Raw genomic sequence first — 15,624 nt, 5'->3', positions numbered from 1 at the left:
AGGGTCCTGGGATCGAGCCCCACATCAGGCTCCCTGCTCAGTGGGGAGTCTGCTTCTCCCTCTGCCTCTGCCTCTCCCCCTACTCATACTCTTTCTCTCTCTCTCTCAAATAAATAAAATCGTTAAAAAAAAAAAAAAAAAGATGGTCATAATGACACATGGTGACAGATGGTGACTTCACTGAGCACGGAGGATGCCGAGGACTGCTGTAGCCCCAGGAGCCCACAGAACAAGTCTTCATCTTACTACATACCTTTTATGTATATAACTCTGATACCTTTTATTCTAGTTTGCTTTTTTTGTTTTTTGTTTTTGTAGTGCTGGTCAGGACCCATAGAACTGAAATTCTAATCCAATAATGGGTTATGACCTGCAGTTTGGAAAGGGTAAGGAGAAGGATGAAGTCAGATCCTGCACCAAAATGCCTGGCACAGCGCCTGGGACATAATGCACATTTGACAATGGGGAGCTTTGGCTGTTACTGTTACTTTGTTATTGTTTTATATGCTGTCGTTAGCATTGCTTCTTCAGAAATCCCTGAAGCCCGGGCAGAGATGATGTTCTTATTCCAGGACAGAGACTTCCAATGCACGCATGTATGCACCCAAGTAAAATCCGAACTCGACCCCACTCCGATCTGGGGGACTGCGAGTTTGGTCATAATGGTTTGCAAAAACTTTCTTTCTCAACAGCTGCAAAGGATAGGACTGAGAGGACCCAGTGCACACAGCCAGTGAGGGGCCTGGGAGTCCAACCACAGCTGCCTGGCTTCAAGATCTACCCTCTTTAGAAGCTTCTTGAAGAATCACTTCCTGAGTGACAGATAACACACCCAAGGTTTTCTGCAAGCTTCTCCACAGTTCTTTCATACTGCAGAGTGAGAAATGATACAAACAAGATATTCCCAAAAAAAAAAGTTAAGTCCTGCGTACCAGGAAAGTGAGCAAAGTTTGGGAAACACCTGATCCCTGACTCCTGCAATGGCCAAGGACACAGACAAGAAGCATTGGTCAACTGTATTATTTTTAAACTCCACTGCTCTGCATTCCCCGAACTCACACACACTACACTGGCCCAAGGGAAGCCACCTTTTAAAACTTGCTTAACATTCTGAGTTACATGGAAAAAGTACCAAGTACTGGGTCATGAAGAGCAAATGTTGCACAATGCATTCTACTATTGCTCTATATTTTTGCAATAAAAAAAATGGCCGGACTCTTTGCACCATGCTTAGATTCGCTATTTTTTTATTATTAGTTGGTCTATTAAATATTTACGTACATTAGCATTTTACATCAATATTTAATAGAGTCCCACTAATTGAAAAGGTTATAGTTGTACAACAGTGCCTGGGTAGACAGGTTAAGGCATCAGGCCCCTAACTATCGGCCTTCCTAATATCAAGGAAGATAAATCGGCAACATGAGCATCATTTTATACGAAGGATTTTTTTTTAAATGTATACAACCAGAGGACTTACACATTTTTTATAGGACTTATACATACATTTTATAGGACTTATACATACATACATACTTAAGAGGACTTATACATACATTTTTTAAATGTATACAACCAGAGGAAAAATAAGAGTATTCTGCCTTACTTACGTTACTATTTCAGTAAGCCCATCATGATGCCGGAATTAAAACAGAGAGCTCAAGGTGACTGAACATTTTTTTAATTAAAAAACAAAACAAAACAAAACAAGACTCCACCCACTCAAATTGCCTAAGAGAACATGATTAGGCTCACATTAGCCTTAGGTTTACTTTGACAAGTTACAGGAGTGCAAAAACTCTTAGTTGGCAAATTCCAGGAAAGCAAAAATTCTTTCGATAGGAATCTGGCTAAGGAGTAGCTTTTCTTCTTATTCCTCTTGGCTCAAAATCTTATTAAATTAGGACCTTCAGTGGAGACAAATCAAGAAAAAATGTATTCCCTAAAAGAAAATTTCTCAGAAAATAGTGGAGCAATTACAGGATTCCTGTGAAGGTGTTTTTGCTTTATGGACTAATTTCTAATCCAAATCTCAGCCACTTGCATCAACAACATCAAGCACCGATTTTATTTGTGTTTAGCAAGCGTCTAAGGATTCCACACTTATGCACACCAGTAGACCACAGGGGTGGGGGGGGCAGGGGGAGCGGGCAGGCTAGTCCCCTCTCTGGCACCTGACCCCTTCTAGGCCCTGCACCTGTGTTATTGTCTTTTCTGAAGGAGGCCCCCCCTCCCCCCCACTGTATTAACTTTGAGTCCCACCAAACCTGGGATTTATTCCTGGGGAGAAAAATCAAGTCTCTTCCCTCAAGGTGCTGACTGCCCGAGAACGTCGGGGCCCCTTCCTGTGTGGCCTCCTCCATAGACACCGGCACTCTGGGCTCAATTCCACGACCCCAAGGTCACGACCTGAGCTGAAACCAAGAGTCTGATGCTTAACTGACTGAGCCACCCAGGTGCCCCTGCAAAGGTTTATTCTAAAGGATGGCACTTATCAGCAAATAAGAGCACATTTTACTCACACAAAAGGAAAGGTGGCCACCCAAGGGAGCAAAGAATGGAGAGCCTCTCCCCTCAGAGTTAGCTACTTGGGATTTCTTAATTGGAAGCATGCCCTCACTCCCTCAGGAGCCAGAGGTGCAAGTCTGAGGTTCTAATCCCAGAACTGCCAATCACATGTCCAACAAGTGCGTAAGGCCCCCCAGCTTCAATTTCCTTATCAAAAGGAGACAGTAATACAGACTTCATAGGGTTGTCATCGGGATCAAATAGAATTAATTTGTATGAAGTAATACATTAGTTCTGTGTCTGGTGCCCAGTAAACACACAGTGAATGGATTTGCCTTGGTCACTTCCAGGCTCATAAAGTTTAGCCCACCCCCAATGTTTAACAGGATTCTCGATGTTTCTTAGCACAAAGCAACACCCAGTTATGTATTTCTGTACAGATCTCAGGACAACTGGGTTTTGATGTGGGGGTCCTGTTAGGGCTACGAGGGGCTGTGGCTGGAGAGGGTAGAAATTCCTCCCATCAGCCACACAGGACAGCATGTGGGTCCTCCGGGACCGAACTCGGCCACAGCGTGGACCCTCTCCAGGGCCCTGTTCACAGGCAGATCTCCTGTATCCTCTTGGCCTCCACTTTAGGGTCTGGACCTTCCAGGAGCCTCAAATCCTTGAGCACTCCTGGCTGTCCTCTTCATCTTCATTTCCCTTTAGTTACCTCTGAGCCATAAGGATACATTCTCACCTAGTTCCTGACTCGATCTAGTTTGGAGTTCTGACTGCTTGCTTTGGGGCCCACACATGAATGGGTGAGCGGCGCCCTCCTGAGGCCAGGGTGACAGGGGCAGCAGTAAGTGGCCGGCTCTCCCAGGTTCAGGTGACTCTTGGGGGAGGACAGTCTCCCTCACAGCTGACCGTGGAGGGTCTGAGCTGGGGCTGGGTAAAGGGACAACCATCCTGTGGGCGTCTTGAACAGCATATCTGAGCTTCATGCACAAAAGCAGTGAGCCTCTTACCTCCTCGAAAGCATCGCAGCCTGTCACCACGATATTGGGTCTGAACTGGTCCATTTTCACTTTCTTCTCCAGCCTGGTATTCAGATCCGCCAGGGAGGCTTCCGAGAGGATCATGATTGGGCAGCAGTCTGGGTAGGCCACCTGTGCAGGGACATGGCACCCTCAGGCCTCCCTGCCCCGTGAAATGCCCTAGCCCAGCTGAAAGCGAAGCGAAGGCCAGAGGGGTTGTGCAGGGAGGGCCAGTGGTGTTCGGGGAGGGGAGGGGACACGGTGGTCTTGCATCCGGCCGAGTCAGGGCCGGACCAGTTCCTGCCGCTGGGCCTCGCAGGGGCTCCCCCGCCACTCGGAAAAGACAGCGAGCGGCAAGGGCTGAGGGCCAACATCACCTTCCAGGACTCTCCCTGGTCCTCACTCCAGCGCCCAGCCCTGACCCCCTTCCCACAACATCATCGTCACACAGGGGAAGGACCTGCGGCTGATCAGCTATGCTCTGGTCCCAATTTCCCCACGTGGCACCCATTCACTCTATGTATGAAGCACCTACTCTGTACCAGGCACCATTCTAGGTGGGCAAACAGCAGTGTAAAAATCCCTGCATTCAAACAGCTTGTGGTTCAAGGACGTGCTGGCATTTTAAACCCCAGCTCGCTGCAGAATCGAGGGCTTTGGGCTTTGGGCTGCAGCTGCCCCACGGGGCGGTCTTCCTGAGAAGGTACCTGACAGCCAAATCAGACTGATGGCCAAGGGAGCCCCAGGAGAAAGTCGGCTTCGGTAATTTTAAGACCCTTGGTTCAGTCCCAAATGAACTTCTCACTTCCCAACGTGAGTGTCTCCTGAGTCCCCATCTCACTGGGGGTCACCCCCGGCCTCTCCCTCCACAGTCCAGACATGATCTATCCTCCACGCATGCTGGAGAGCCTGCTCCGCTCGGAGCCACTTCCCTCTCCAGCCCTGACACCTGCCCAGGACGCGCCCTCAGACCCCCTCACCTGGGCCGTTCCTACACTCTCCTAACTGGGGACCCCCTTTGTGGGTCAAGAAGGAAGCTGGACACAGAGGGGTGATTGGCAGAAGCGAAGGGCAGCTCTCTGGAAGCGCACCTGGTAATTCGGTACTGAAGTAGAGAAAATTTCCCTCGATGGTCTTCCCTTCATGTGCTTCTCAAACTGAACCAGCCTGAAAGCGTCTGTTTTCAAGAAGCTGGTGAACCACTGAGCTGCCTGGTCGCCACAGTCCCTGCCCTTGATGTCCATACCAAAGAGCCTGGAAGGGTCACAAGAGAGCGCCAAGTTACTGTCCTGCCTCAACACGCTGAGAGACGGGACAAAGATGGGACAACTAGACCGCTGGCACCTGACTATCCCAGAGCGCCAGGAAGTGGTCTTCGGGCCAAGGGCCAAAGCTGGACAGAAACAGAAGGGGAGGCAGTAGAACGTTCCAGGGAAGAGCCTCTCAAACCCGAACATGCCTGCGAATGCAGACTCTGCTTCAGAAGGTCTGCTTGGAGCCTGAGATTCTGCCTGCCTGACAAGCTTCAGGATGCCTAAGCTGCTGGTCTGCAGACCACACTTAGAGTAGCAAGGATTCACGATACTTTTCAAAGGGGACAGGGACTGTGGTGTGGTCGATGCAGCCTAAGCTTGGAGTCTGGCAGAACTGGTTCAAAGTGGAACTCCACCATTCTCTATAAAGACTGTGACCTTATACAAACCACCGAACTCCCCTGACCTTGTGTCTCCAGTTGAAACTGGACAGTGTAACACGGTAGCTACCCACAAGGTGGGCACAGAGTCAGTTAGATAACACAGCAGTCTTTCTGCTGGAATACCGCTAAAAAAATGTTTAAAAGCTATGTACCCCTCACAGAACGGCAAGTTGACATGTAAACTATTTTTATCATAAGTTTAATTTATTGTAAAAGATATAATTTCCATTGAATTATAAATATTAACATTTAAAATATAATTATAAAGCATATTATGTATGTTAATATACAAATATATAAAATTATACTTTTTAAAGTATGCAATGGAATCTAAATGCCATGGTGGTTTGACACCCACTCCTCTTCATTTCTTAAAATATATGGTTGAGGGGCGCCTGGGTGGCTCAGTCGGTTAAGCGTCTGCCTTCAGCTCAGGTCATGATCCCGGGGTCCTGGGATCGAGCCCCACATCGGGCTCCCTGCCCGCAGGGAGTCTGCTTCTCCCTCTCCCTCTGTTCCTCCCCATGCTCATGCTCTCTCTCTCACTCACTCTCTCAAATAAATAAAATCTTTAAAAAAATAAATAAAAATAAAATAAAGTATATGGTTAAGAGGTGCCTGGATGGCTCAGTGGGTTAAGCATCTGACTTCAGCTCAGGTCACGATCTCAGGGTCCTGGGATCAAGCCCCACATCAGGCTCCCTGCTCATCAGGGTGTCTGCTTCTCCTTCTCCCTCTGCTCTTCCCCCTACTCATGGTCTCTCTCTCACTCAAATAAATAAATAAAATCTTTAGAAAATAAAAAAATAAAAATAAATAAAACATATGGTTAAGGTCTACTTTAATAGCCCACATTTTTATATCATTCCTCTTTTTATTCTCGAATACAGATGTACACGTTATTTCTCTTACATAATTTTATGGTTATTGATCACTTTTTAACCAATTAAATTTTCTGTTTCTTAAGGCTCTAAAGGAGAAGAAATTTTCTCAGGACTGAGTTATCATGACAATTTTTATTTGTGTACAACGGGTCACCACAAAATGAGTTATAAATTTTGATAATTACTAAGCATAAAAAGTAAAATTTTGTTTAAAATTTAAAATACTTAAGACATAAAGCCTTGAATAGATTTTTTTTTTAAAGACCTATTGATTTATTTTGAGAGAGGGGGGGGGCAGAGGGAGAGGGAGAGAAGCAAACTCCCGCTGAGCGCAGAGCCCAACGCCACCCTGAGACCACGACCCAAGCTGCAACCAAGAGTCCCACACTTAACCGACTGAGCCCCCCAGGCGCCCCTTTGAATGGATTTTTACAACGAAAATCCAGTTTTGCTGGAAAGTTCTCAAAGAATAAATATTATATACAGCAAAGCTCTTCCTCTCCCTGCGCATAGGCATTAAGAGCGAACACTGGGAGGCGGGAGGGTTCAAATCCCAGCTCTGCCTTGCGTGACATGATACGAGTCCTGTTTTCCTCGTGTGAAGTAGAATTAATGATATCCACCTCATGAGCTTGGGGAGATAATTAGCTAAAATATTATATTCGATGAATTATTATTTCAGGCTTTTGAAATTTCAGAACCTTGAATGACGGTTTTCAGCTCAGACACTCTGCTTGAAAAAGCATACAATCATGGCACAGGGAGCACTCTGTGGCCTTCCTCTGAGCCTTGGGACCGGTGGACAACTCCAATCTCCACACGCTGAAAACACTCACGTGTTACAGAGGGACCCAGACCACCCGAAGACAGGTACCCAGGCCTCTAGGACTTCCCCGTAGCACAGGACAAGACCCCCGGGGAGCCACGGAATTTGACGGCCCTGCAGGGGTCCTACAGACTGAAAGGAAGCCCAGGACTGAGGCATATCCAGGCCAGGGGTGGGAATCTCCTACATCTGCCTCGGGCCAGAGACCTGAGAGGCTGCAGTCACCTTGAAAAGTTCTAGGGCCTTCTCACCCAACCCTGAGATATGGCTGGTAGTCTCCACTAACTGCCTTGTCTGCCTGGCTCGGGGGCTGCCAATGCTGAATAGAAGTCCATCCAACCTGAATAAACAGAGACAAACTCTAAAGATTGGCCCTTGGCATCCCCTCTCTCTGTAGGTATTAATCATGCTTTTGCGTTTCCTGTATTCTTGATGCTTTGGCATCCTGGGGCCTTGCTGATGTGGAAGGAACTGCCCCGCCCAGGGCTAATCAATTCCTACAGGTAGGAAACCACTCACCTTTCGACAGCACGACCACCCATCCAGAGCCCCCACCCCCCACCACCTCCTCTCTGGGCTCTGTCACGCCAGGCCTAATCGCCCAGGGCCAGGTACCAGGCACCCAGAGACAGCCTCTACGCCCCAGAGCCCACTGAAATTACTCAAACTAGCCAACCCTGAAGCTGTTTACCCCGCCCTGCCTGGGACTTCCTGTGGAAACCACAATAAAGGCTCTTGTAGGGGCACCTGGGTGGTTCAGTCAGTTAAGCATTTGCCTTCGGCTCAGGTCATCATCTTGGGGTCCTGGGATTGAGCCTCCATGGGCTCCCTGCTTGGCTCAGCAGGGAGTCTGCTTCTCCCTTTCCCTCTGCCCCTCCCCACTGCTCATGTGCTCTCTCTCTCTCTCTCAAACAAATAAAATCTTAAAAAAAAAAAAAAAAAAGGCTTTCGCTCCCCCCCTCCACGTCTCCCCAACCCCGCACCCTACCCCAGCCCACCCCTGCTGCTCCTCTGTGTGGTCCCGCATGACACGCCAAGCCTCCCACTCCCAGGGACCCATGCATATGGAAAACGTCCGTCTTTCTTCATCACAGTCATTTGCCCCTCCGCATGCCTTACCATACCTGAGTAAAACAAATCCCAGGGACCCTTAAAACAGTACTCTGCCTCACCCACTCACCCCCGAGCACTGGATCGATCCCAGCCCTGGCCAGACTTCTCTGAAATATTTCCTTTACCAAATGCATCACCTACTATACACACTGGAGCAAGACAGGTGCAGGGAGGAGCCTACAGGAAAATCACGTCAGGTCCCCAGGGGCCCCAAGCAGAGCACCTGCAATCACAGAGCTTGTTTGAGAAAGGCAGCTTGCTTGGCAAAGCCAGCTGGTCCATGCCCGGAGCCCTGAGGATCAGGCGGTCTCCCTCACAGGTGATGGACACCAGCACCAGGCGAGGCTCCTGCCGGGCAGTGACCATGTGTCCATCTTCCTTAATCACCAGCCAAAACCTGCCGAGGAACAAACACGAACATGCTCAGAAAATCCTCTTCCACCCTCTCAAAGGCTTCCCTCTAGCTTCCTATTTCATCAAACCCTCTCCCCTGCCCAGACTCGGGATCCAACAATATTTTTCTAGACAATTACCCAGATCTGGTCAAATTCTTTGGATCCAAAAGTTGGTGCCCCTAAGAGCAGCTTCTTTGGAAGAAACAGCCCTCGGAGAAAATATCTGGCCAATGTATGAAAATCCCCAGTTCCGAAAATGCAGAAAATGAGGCTGGTTTAAAGGACCTTCCCTCGCTGCTTAGGGAATCGTGATGCTTAGTCTGGGGCTTTGTTGTGGTCAGAAATTTCCCCGCCCCTGTTAAACTCATAGCAAAACGTCGTCCAGGTCTTTTTGCTGTGGAACAAGATGGGGCCTGAACTCCCGGCCCAAGTGCACTAGAACCCTGGACAGGGTCTTGTGATGTTCAGGAGGCCGGAGGATGCGAACAGGCCTCCACTCCGTCTAACCTGCTGGGGCTCGCAGGTCTGACATCAGGAGACCCCCACACAGCCTCCCCTCTTCGTGCGCATGCTCTGACTCAGAGAACGAAGATGCCCACACACCGTGGGTTAGATCAGAACTCCGCTTACTTCTAGAGAGCCCGCCGTCCCAGGCTCAGCTGTCACGCTGCATCGTATCTCGTATCTCGGGGGAGAAGGGCTGAGCTTTCCCGGGAAGGGGAAGGAGCCTGGCCGGGGTAGGTCAGTTACGCTTTTATCTACAGCGGAGCGTAGCTTTTGACGATTTGACGACTAAAAGATATTTAAAAAGCGCTGTTCCCCCTGGAGAAAGTAAGTTTCGATGCCACCATCGGAGACAGGACACAAGAGCAGCGCATGACAAAGGCTGCAGGCATTGGCTTATGAGAAGCTGCCCAAAGCCCGGGCTTCCCAAACGGGAGCGGAGGGAAGGGATGGACCGCAGACCCTTCCAGAAGGAGGGGCGCCTCCTCTAGGGGAGACGTTGCCAACTACGACTGGAACCAAGTGGGAACGCCTGTCCTAAGCTGATGAGGCTGTCTGATTCCAGAGGACAGGCAGCTCCGTCTCGGCCCTCACCGGACCCTGGGAGGTGTCCCGTCCCTGCCACCCAGCGGCACTCTGGCTGGCACCCGGGCCCGCTAACCAGCAGGTGTGTTGGTGTCAGGGTATGGGGCAGAGGCATGGCAGTACAAAGGCGTCTCGGGAATCGTCTTGGTTTTTCCCACCCCAGAGCCGGTGATGCTGGGCAGTGGCAGGCCCCCATCTCTCTGACAAGCCACCTTTGGCTCCCAGGGTTGTCTGGCCTGCTCGCCTACGGGGTTCTGTGACCAAGGGCATTCCTGTAACTTTGTTACCGCCCCATTCCCTCGGGGCTGGGCCCTGTTCCTATTTTCAGCCTCATCCCTGGGTACAGAGTTCCAGATGACCCTGCTCTGCTTCATCCTCCCAAAGCCTGCCCCCTAAACTTCCAACATGCCCTAGCACCCAACGGGACTCCCTCGGAGATCTGCACCCAGCCAGACACATGTCCCAACAGGAATCTGCATGTTATTTCTGACCGTGAGTCCCTCTCTGGGCTGAGTCTCCTTGTCCCCATCCACCTCCACCTCAGCCCTTCGCTGGGGCTCACGCGCCCCGCCCTGAGCTCCAGTCTGCTGTTTAATAGCGTAGGGGTTAACCCCTGGGCCTTAACGGTGAGAAGGGCGGGGGGGGGGGGGCGGGCTGGACGTTGTGTGCTCGCTGCTGCAAGTGGAAAGTCAAGTGGCAGCTTGCAGGCGGTCTAACACCGGGATAGGACAGAGACACCAATAAAAGGTAAAAAGTTGCTGCCTATAACAGACCCCGACCACTCTCATTACCCTGCCCAATGGGGTCATGGCATATGTCATCTCTTGCATACAAATGATGCCCAGTGAATGAATAATTATCTCTGTTCTGCCAGATCTGAAAGAAAGTAAGTCTGGAGCGTGGATTTTTCGCGACCAAGTTGTCCCCAAACTAACACCTTCTCTCACTCCTAAAGCAGGAGTGTGCGGTGTGAGAATCAGTACAGAGGCCAGGGCTCAGATCCTCCAAAAGAACAACAGTGCCCCGAGTGATCACGGGGGTGGGGGAGCAGAGCCCAGGACAGCTGGAAAACCTCATGTTTAAACTTAGAAATTGGTCTGGGAAGCAGAAGTGCCTGAGCCTGAAAAGGGGAGAGGGGAGCAGGGACCCCGCCACAGCCAGCCAGAGGGTAATGTGCTCAGGATGATAAACTTAGAGAACTCATTTCTCCAGGAGGTCATAGTCTGTGCGGAAAACATCAAGGGCTGCCTCTGGAAGGGCTAGGGCAGATTTAGGAGTCAAATATATACCCACTAAGGAGAGCAGGATTTACAAGGTCAAGGAGGGCAGCCAACCCTCCCACCTTCTGGCCAATCAGGCCATGCAGTGTTCTGCTAGGCGGACTCTGAACCAGCTCAAAGTCCAGGGTGCCCAAGTCAAACATTCACAAATTTGTTAAGAGCTTTGAACAAAATAGTTCTAGAAATCTGAGGACAGAGCCCTTATGGAGGAAGAGCCCAGCTTCTTAGAATGGTTCCAAAGAATGGTTCAACATGGAATTAAATCCAAGGGGCCTTTTCCTGCATTCCAGGCTGTTTGTAGTTTCATTATTATTAAGTTGAGAGAATAGCAGTCATTTAGCAGAGTTCTTTCTAGCTTGCTTCCGAGTTTCAATTATCCTTTAATAAATAAAACCCAGATGAAATAGGGTCTTTGAGACCATCAAGTCCAAGCCCTTTCTTTTGTAAATGATAAAAAATTAGCTCAGAAAGTTTAGATGACTGTGCTCGGGTCTCCTGATCCTCCGTGCAATCCTCGCTCTTCTAAATCACCCTGGCTTCATAGAAAGTGCATGACTGCTGTACCCACAGAGACCTGAGCTCACACGCCTCCAGCACATAACTGCTCTGGGTGAGACACTCACCCTTTCTGATCCTGCTGTTTTTTACTTGCAGAGTGGAGATAGCATCTAGCCCACAGGACGGTGCTGAGGCTTGTGTAAGGTCATGCATGTGACAGGATTCAGCTCAGTGTCCGAGGCACATGAGGCACTGAATCCGTGTTCATCCCACTGCCTTGCCCTGCCTCCTCCCAATCTCCATGCCCCACCACCCCATCCCAAGCATTTAGTGTTCAAAACAAGGGTTAGTGGATACAGTTCCATTTATTTTAAGATACCCATGGAAGCAGAAAAGCAAAGGACAAGTCCTTTCTTTCCACAAAAGCAATAATCACAGCAAAGTAGTGACAATGAGATGTGGGAAAATAGTCATTCAGATGATCAGAAGAGACACAGATAAGAACCAGAAATCTCTCTGAGAAATGACTTCAATCCTTCAAGTGGGGAAGGAAGTAGCACAAGGTGACTTTCTTTAGATGTGCACCATGAGAATTTGCTTCTCCCAGTTTTTGGAGGGTGTCCAGTACCCCTGTGCCTAAAGTTTTCCCAGCAGTAGGAAGGCTTTTCTAATCCTTCATACTTGAATAAGCTCTAAACATGCTCTTCTCGTTAATGGCCCCAGATACCACCCTTTAATTAGAGCAGCAGATTCACCTGGGGAGATTTTAACACTACACAGGGTGGCTTCACTCTGGGTGATTCTGATTCCACAGGTCTGGGATAGGACTCTCAGGAAATTAAAGTTTTAAAAATCTCTCCAGTGGCTCATTAAATGTTACGGTTCCTCCTGGTCACTCACTTCTCTCCTGAAATAAGTCATTCAGAGAAAGACACATTCCACATGATTTCACTCATAGGTGGGATTTAAGAAACAAAACAAATAGCAAAGGGAAAAAGAGACAAATCAAGAAACAGACTTTTTTTTTAAGAATTTATTTATTCATTTGACACAGAGAGAGAGAGCAAAGGAAGGGGGAGTGGCAGGCAGAGGGAGAGGGAGAAGCAGGCTCCCCACAGAGCAGGGACCCCGATGCGGGGCTCAATCCCAGGACCCTGGGATCATGACCTGAGCCGAAGGCAGACACCTAACCGACTGAGCCACCCGGGCGTCCCAAGAAACAATGGCTCTTTTTTTTTTTAATTTTATAGCTTTATTTTTACATTTAGGCTTTTAATCCATCTGAAGTTTTGAAATAGAGATCTAACTTGATATTTTAAGAAATGGGTAACATATCACTATACCCCCTTTTTTTTAATGACATCTAATTTGAAATGACATCTTAATTTTCTATATACATAGTATCTGTTTTCTAAATTCTTTTTTCCCTAAAAATCCTAATATTTTATTTTTTTCCTATTTATTTTTTGATGTAGTGTTCCATGATTCATTGTTTGCGTATAACTCCCAGTGCTCCATGCAGTACGTGCCCTCTTTAATACCCATCACCAGGCTAACCCATCCCCCCACCCCCCTCCCCTCTAGAACCCTCAGTTTGTTTCTCAGAAACAATGACTCTTAACTACAGAGACCTGACAGTCACCAGGGGGAGGGTGTGAGGGGATGGGTTAAATAGGTGATGGGGATTAAGGAGGGCACTTGTCATGATGAGCACCGGGTGTTGTATGGAAGTGCTGAATCACTATATTGTATGCCTGAAACTAATATTGCACTGTATGTTACTAACTGGAATTTAAATAAAAACTTAAAAAAGTTTTTTTTTTAGTTGGTAAGTTGTGTATTCCTGATATGATATAAGAAGAATGGAACTTTACTTCTGTGCTCTTCTTCCTAAAAATCCATAACGCCTGTCAACCATAAGGAAGACATCAGACAAACCCAAACTGAAGGACACTCTACAAAATGTCCACTCAGGATTCCTCAACACTCTCAAGATCATCAAAAAACAATAAAAGCTTGAGAAACTATTATAGTCTAGAGAAGCCCAAGGGGTCACAACATCCAAATATAATTATAAATGTATCCTGGTTGGGATCTTAGGATAGAAAAAGAAGGACAGGGGCGCCTGGGTGGCTCAGTCGTTAAGCGTCTGCCTTCGGCTCAGGTCATGATCCCAGGGTCCTGGGATCGAGCCCCGCATCGGGCTCCCTGCTCCGCGGGAAGCCTGCTTCTCTCTCTCTCCCACTCCCCCTGCTTGTGTTCCCTCTCTCGCTGTGTCTCTCTCTGTCAAATAAATAAATAAAATCTTTAAAAAAAAAAAAGAAGGACATCAGGGGAAAACCAAGAAAATCTGAATAAAGTATAGATTTAAATAAATAAATAAATAAATAAATAAATAAATAAATAAAATAAAATAAAATAAAATAAAAATAAAAACCTCTCCGGGATTAGGGGCGCCTGGCTGGCTCAATTGGTAGAGCATGTGACCTTGATGTCAGGGTCCTGAGGTCTAGCCCCACGTTGGGGGTAGAGATTACTAAAAGCAAAAACAAAACACAAAAATCCGTCCAGGATTAGATATCTGGAGCGGAGGAGGATGGAAAATCCCCAAGAGTTACATGGTCTGCATACACAACATTTCTCTAAAACAAGTTGAAGTTTTTCAAAGCTGTGAGAGTCCACATTTTTTAAAGAAGACAGCTGAGAAGAGTGAATACATGTGTCCTGGGGTGAACTCAAGGCAGCAGTCTCTGCTAGAAGATTCTTTGAATGACCACCTGGCAAACGTCCCCTCCCTCTGTATACAGAGAACCACAACAAAACCACCCCAGCCAGATAGGAAGGCATCTTAACCCTAATGAACCAAAGAAGGGGATTCTGTTCTTCCTTGTTCACTCTTTCTAGAATGTTGCATTCTTCACCATCAAGGGAGCCTTCCAGATATCCAGCTGCATAATTCTGTGTCAGTGAGTATGTATCTGTAGCCTGACCTTTGGGATGAGTTAAAGGACAGGACACCTTTTCTTTTCTGAGGGAGGTGAATGGAATTTCCATATGCCGGGCCTTACGTGGGTAGAGACTTTCCCCAGAGTTCTTCATTAAGGGCCACTCTGCTTCTGGGGAGAGGGGACACACTACTCTCTTAATGGCAAATATTACATTTGCAGTGCCCCAGGTATCCCCTCTTCCCAGCACAAGACTTCACCCCGCTCACTACTTATGAAAGTGGATCAAGTCTCCCCCCCGCCCCCACCACCCCGGGTCTCCTAGGCACCTGCTCCAGGACTGGAGACAGACGGGGGAGGAGCAAACTCCAGCAAGACCAAAGCCAGTGTCCTTGAACGAGACTTGCTTTCCGCGTTGCCGCTGTCTGCCCACGTGTGCTCACAGCATTTTATTTTCTACTATTGTGCCGTAGACTAAGATAGAATCAGAAAGTTTAGAACTAGCAGGAGACTTGAAGATAACCAGGTCAGACCCCGTCCTTCTACAGAGGAGGAACCTCTCATCTAGGGAGGGGCAAGGGTCTACCCCTACCTAACTTTCCAAACCTGAACCAGACATGAACTGACCTCCCCAGCTAAAGGATCAAAGGCAAAGCGTCCAACCAACAACCCAGGAAACGCAAGAGGCAAACCTCTAGACCCCTTCCCGCGAGCGGCCCCCGCCCCACCCCGGCCCGGGCAGGTCCCGCGCAGCCCCGGCCCGGCCCTACCTGTCCCGCAGGTGGCCGCAGCGCAGCCCCAAGGCCGTGCACTCCGCCGCGCTCACCGGCACCCCCTTGCACGACTTGACCGGGTAGATCCAGAGCTGCGCCACGGTGCCCACCTGCTGCAGCCGCCGGCGCCGCCTGGAGCGCGCGCGGCGCCAGGCCACCGTCCCCAGCGCCACGGCGGCCAGTCCCAGCGCGGCCGCCCCGAGCCAGGCGGGCCGGGACGGCGCGGGGAGGCGCGGCGCGGGGAGGCCGAGGCTGCCCAGAGCCGACGAGCCGGCGGCGCCCATGGCCGAGCGGGCGGGGGCAGCTCCGGCGGGGCGGGGGCGCGGGCGGCGGGGGGCGCGGGGGCGCTTAAGCCTGGCGGCGCGCTGGAGGAGGCGCGGCGGCTCGGGGCGGGTCCTGCCCTCCCTGCGGCCCGAGCGCGGCTGGCCCACGGCCGCGCCGTAACCGGATGTGGGGCGGAGAGGGCCCGGGTCCGCCGCACCCTCGCCGCCCGCTCGCCGCCCGCTTTCTCCGGGTTGGTCGTCGGCCCCGCGCTAGTGCCCTCCTCCTGCGCCGCCACGGTCCCCGACGCGGCCCCTCGGCTGCCGGATCGCGC

At 49.7% G+C, this 15,624-nt stretch overlaps 1 protein-coding gene across 1 annotated transcript in view; it reads right to left on the bottom strand.

The window, feature by feature from the left end:
- LOC118539244 (mitochondrial amidoxime reducing component 2-like) overlaps positions 1–15,379 on the bottom strand; it is a 32,475-nt gene extending 17,096 nt beyond the window's left edge. The window contains exons 1-4 of the mRNA XM_036097640.2: positions 15,027–15,379; positions 8,273–8,446; positions 4,622–4,784; positions 3,522–3,662 (exon numbers count right to left, since the gene is read on the bottom strand). Of these exons, the coding sequence (XP_035953533.1) occupies positions 3,522–3,662; positions 4,622–4,784; positions 8,273–8,446; positions 15,027–15,313 (765 nt within the window). The 5' untranslated portion in view covers positions 15,314–15,379. The remainder of the gene's footprint in view (positions 1–3,521; positions 3,663–4,621; positions 4,785–8,272; positions 8,447–15,026) is intronic.
- Positions 15,380–15,624: the final 245 nt, after the last annotated feature.

This window comes from Halichoerus grypus, chromosome 7 (assembly GCF_964656455.1).
Source record: "Halichoerus grypus chromosome 7, mHalGry1.hap1.1, whole genome shotgun sequence".
Lineage (NCBI taxonomy): Eukaryota > Metazoa > Chordata > Mammalia > Carnivora > Phocidae > Halichoerus > Halichoerus grypus.
This window is presented reverse-complemented; position numbering and strand designations above follow the sequence as displayed.